Source organism: Dreissena polymorpha, chromosome 5, assembly GCF_020536995.1.
Source record: "Dreissena polymorpha isolate Duluth1 chromosome 5, UMN_Dpol_1.0, whole genome shotgun sequence".
Taxonomy (NCBI): Eukaryota; Metazoa; Mollusca; class Bivalvia; order Myida; family Dreissenidae; genus Dreissena; species Dreissena polymorpha.
Genome location: NC_068359.1, coordinates 118,776,492 through 118,781,216, shown reverse-complemented (window position 1 = coordinate 118,781,216; position 4,725 = coordinate 118,776,492). Strand labels below are relative to the sequence as shown.

The following is a 4,725-nucleotide window of genomic DNA, read 5'->3' as shown; positions in this document are numbered from 1 at the left end:
TAGCTGTTATAATAAGCTTTGTTTTTAGTTCAGTTAAATTTTAGGTTTTATAGAGAAAGCAGCATAGACATGGAAATATTTTATAGCAATAATAGGAATAATAGAAAAGAGTTGTTTTAATGCTTTATATGAAAAGTAAAGTATATTGTGAAATCTTTAAATAACTATAGTGTAATAAAAGTATAATATAGTTGAAAAGTGCAATAGTGTGTGTTTATTATTTTTCCTGAGGCGGATTTAAATAGAACCCTATAGAACAATTTGGTAGCAGAGCGTGGTTTGCCTTTTTCTACATCTCACAATGGATGACAAAGAAGATGAAGACACCCCTCAAGAGGCCCCTCAGGAGAATTTGGTAGAATTAAAAGTGAAGAAATCACGATGTAAAGCAGCATTCACAAGGGCGCGTAATAAAATGAAAGACATTTTAAGCGATGATACGCCAAATAAAGATCTTGCGAAAGAGTCTCTTGACAAGGTTGAAGAGGCTATGGTCATGGCAGTGCAAAGTGTTCAAGACCTAGCCTTAGTGGTGAAAGATTCAACAGAATTGGCAAGTACTTTGAATGAAATTGACATTTTTGAAAAACAGTATGATGAACTCGTGAGTTTATATGATGAAGTTTTTACAGTAAGCTCCAAGTCTGACCACAAAGTAAGCTCCAAGTCTGACAACAAAGTAAGCTCCAAGTCAGACCAAGATCATGAATCAAACCATGAAGAAGGCAGTAAATCAGATTCTGCATTAGGCAAAGACATGTGGAAACAACTTCAAAGAGTAAAGATTCCCGTGTTCACTGGTGACAAAACAAAGTACCCTGCATGGAAGGCAGCTTTTCAAGCATGTATTGACGAATCGCCAAGTACCCCACAGTACAAACTTCTGCAGTTACGCCAGTACCTAGGTGGCGAAGCGCTACATTCTATTGAAAATCTGGGACATTCGAAAGAGGCATATAACGCTGCAAAGGAAAGGCTTGACAGGAAATATGGTGGTACCAAAAGAGTAGTGAACCAATTCTTAGATGAGTTAGAGAATTTCCAGCCTTTAAAGAATGAATCACCTAAAGAACTTGAAAAATTCGCTGATTTACTTGACATTGCAGTTATTAACTTAAAGGAAGTAAACCATCTTCATGATCTTGAAGGAGGGTCGTTATACCACCGTTTGTTAAAGAAACTGCCACAAACCATGTTAACACGCTATATGAGAACACTCCATGACAAATCGTTACCAGACTCTGTTGAAACATTGAGAACGTTTGTGAATGAAGAGACGGAATATGCAGTTCATGCAAATGAGACAATTTATGGTTTGAAACACCAAGAAAACCCGCGAATGAAACCCCAAAAGACCTTCTTCATAAAAACAGACGCAAGGCAAAAACAATCTGTTAAATGTCAAATTTGCAGAGAAAATCACAATGCATGGGAATGCATGAAATTCAAGGCTATGAATGTAGAAGAACGATGGAAACAAGCAAAATATGCTGGACTTTGCTTCAGATGCCTTAAAGGTAATCATATGGGGAAAGAATGTAGATTAAAGGGACAGTGTGGAATAAATAGTTGCACAAAGACACACTACAGACTATTACATAGAGATGCTTTGAATGTGAATGCTAAAGCATTTCTCCCAGTACCACAAGAGGATGTCTCGAAGACATATAGTGCTCATAATAGATCAAGTATTGCTCTGAGAACCATTCCGGTAGTAGTATCAGCAGGCAATCGTGAATTAGTCATCAATGCATTGTTAGATGACGGGAGTACAACGTCTTATCTTAATGAAGATGTTGCATGTGAATTACAACTCCAAGGTGAAAGAAAAACCATTGAAGTAAGTGTGATGAATGGAAAATCAGATAGATTCAGCACTATGGATGTTATGTTCAAACTTCAGAGCTTAAATAGAAAATATGAACTTTCAATGGAAGCACAAACAACAAGAAATGTAACTGGAAAACTTCAAACAGTGAATTGGCAAATAATGAAAGAGCAGTGGCCACATCTTAAAGACATACCATTCCCAAGTACTGGTAGAAAGAAGAAGATAGATTTACTGATAGGTCTTGACTATGCGCACCTTCATAGGTCACTTGGAGAGATAGTAGGTGGTGATGGTGAACCAGTGGCTAGATTGACACCACTTGGATGGACATGTGTTGGGCCAATAAATAGAGAGAATAATCATGATAGCACCAGCATGTTTGTGTTTCATGCTAATAATACCTTGGAGACTTCATTGAAACAGTTTTGGGAAGTTGAAAGTGAAACGGAATGTAACCAAATGTCACTAGAAGACAAGAAAGTGCAGGTTAAAATAGAAAACAGTATTGAACACAAAGACAATAGATACATAGTTCCATTGCCATGGAAATCAGATAAAGAAACATTACCTGACAACTATAGTAGTGCCTTAAACAGACTATATGGTACTGAGAAAAAATTGAAGAAATCTCCTGAATTGAAGCAGGAGTATAGTGACATTATAAGAAAATATGAAGAGAAAGGCTTTATTAAGAAGGTTGAAAGAAAAGACAATGAAAAAGGATGGTATTTGCCACATTTTGCTGTAGTGAGGCCAGAAAAAGAAACAACAAAAGTTCGCATTGTGTTTGATGCATCATCCAAACATGAAGGCACAAGTTTAAATGAGTACCTAAGTACAGGTCCAAAATTGCAAAGAGAACTGTTTGATGTGTTGCTAAGGTTCAGAAGAAATCAGATCGCAGTTGTCTGTGACATAGCGGAGATGTATTTGAAAGTTGGCCTAGCAAGTGAGGATCAAAAATACCAAAGATTCATATGGAGAGAATCACCAGAGAGCCCCATCAAAACATTTGAATTCACACGTTTAGTGTTCGGAGTTAACTCATCACCATATCTAGCCCAGTATGTATCTCAACATAATGCTGTGCTCCATGCTGACATATATCCGATGGCGGCTGAGACAATTCTGAAGTCTACTTACATGGACGATAGCATGGATTCTACGAAAAACGTGACAGAGGGAATAGAACTATGTAGACAATTGAGAGAGCTGTGGCAGAAAGCTGATATGCATGCTAGAAAGTGGATTTCAAATTCACTAGAAGTGTTAGAAACAATACCAGAAGAAGATAGAGCAGCAGAAATAGATTTAGGAACAGGAAATCTGCCAATAACAAAGCTCTTGGAATATCCTGGCAAGCAAAACATGATGAATTTATATTCAAAGTCGGTGACGAAATGACCATGCCAGATGAAATCACAAAGAGAAATGTATTAAAGACTGTTTGTAGGATATTTGATCCTTTAGGTTTTTTAGCGCCATATTTAGTGCGAGGGAAACAAATCATGCAAGACATCTGTTTAAGTGGGGTTGACTGGGATGAAAACGTGAGAGAAGCAGAGAAGTTGAAGTTTGAAAGGTGGTTCGAAGAGCTTAAACATTTAGATAAGATCAAGATTTCACATTGTCTCAAAAACGAAAATAATGAAACACAGCTGAAGTCAATGTCAATTCATACATTTGTAGATGCGTCATCAATTGCATATGGAGCAGTAACATATTTGAGATGTGAGTATGAAAATGACGATGTGACTGTACGCTTTGTAGCTGCAAAAAGTCGTGTTGCTCCCATAGAATCTACTAGTATCCCAAGACTTGAACTACTTGCAGCAACACTTGGTTTAAAACTGACATCAAGGATTTGCAAAACTCTTGAAATAGAAATCAAACAAGTAACATTATGGTCGGACAGCATGAATGTCATATATTGGATACGAAATAACAGCAGACAATTCAAAACATTTGTTGCAAACAGAATTGGTGAAATTCACAGAGTAACAAATCCAAGTCAATGGAGATATGTTCCAACAAACGAAAACCCAGCAGACTATGTGTCAAGAGGTTTACCTGTTAACAGTCTTGCTGTTGCGAACAATTGGTGGGAAGGCCCCAGCTTCCTAAAAGAAAGTGAAAACGAATGGCCAAAGAGCAAAAATTGATGTGGGTAATGATGGAAAACTTGAAATGCGAAAAACAGCACAAACACATTTGCGTACATTTTTTGTGTCACAAGAAGAGTGGAGACTTAGCCCGGAAAGATATTCAAATTAGACAAAACTTGTTAGAATTCGAGCATGAATTCGAGCAATTCATTAGATTTGTTGAAAACTGCAAAATGAAGAAAGAAGATCGAGTCAGTGGGCCATTAAATGTAGTCGAAATTGAAGAAAGCAAGACTGAAATGATCAAAGAGACACAGAGAAGATATTTTGCAGAAGAGTATGATAAACTTAGTAAGAATCAGAAAGTAGGAATTTCCAGCAAACTGATCAAACTGAATCCAAGATTAGACACCGACGGGGTGATAAGAAGTGACAGTAGACTAAAGTACTCTGACTTTCTTCCATATGACACAAAATATCCTGTGTTACTACCCAGAAAGAGTCCAGTTACAGAGTTAATTGTGAAAGATGCCCATGAAAAGAACAATCATAGCGGAACAAACCAAACACTCTCTGATCTGTCAGTGAAATACTGGATTGTAGCTGCTAGAGAACAAATAAGAGACTGGGAAACAAGTGTTCTGAATGCAAACGAAGGAAAGGCCATCCAAAGGATCAAATCATGGCACCGCTACCAAAAGTGAGAACAAGAGTAACCATGCGTGCATTTAGTAATGTCGCAGTAGACTTTGGTGGTCCTTACATTACAATCCAGGGAAGGGGAATACG

General features: G+C 37.4%; 2 protein-coding genes across 2 annotated transcripts; both read left to right on the top strand.

The window, feature by feature from the left end:
* Window positions 1–301: 301 nt before the first annotated feature.
* LOC127831586 (uncharacterized) lies at window positions 302–3,235 on the top strand. The gene has a single exon (XM_052356564.1). It carries the CDS (start codon window positions 302–304, stop codon window positions 3,233–3,235), a length of 2,934 nt encoding a protein of 977 aa, XP_052212524.1.
* On the top strand, window positions 3,232–3,993 carry LOC127831585 (uncharacterized). Its single transcript, XM_052356563.1, has one exon. The coding sequence runs from the start codon at window positions 3,232–3,234 to the stop codon at window positions 3,991–3,993; it is 762 nt and encodes a 253-aa protein (XP_052212523.1).
* Window positions 3,994–4,725: the final 732 nt, after the last annotated feature.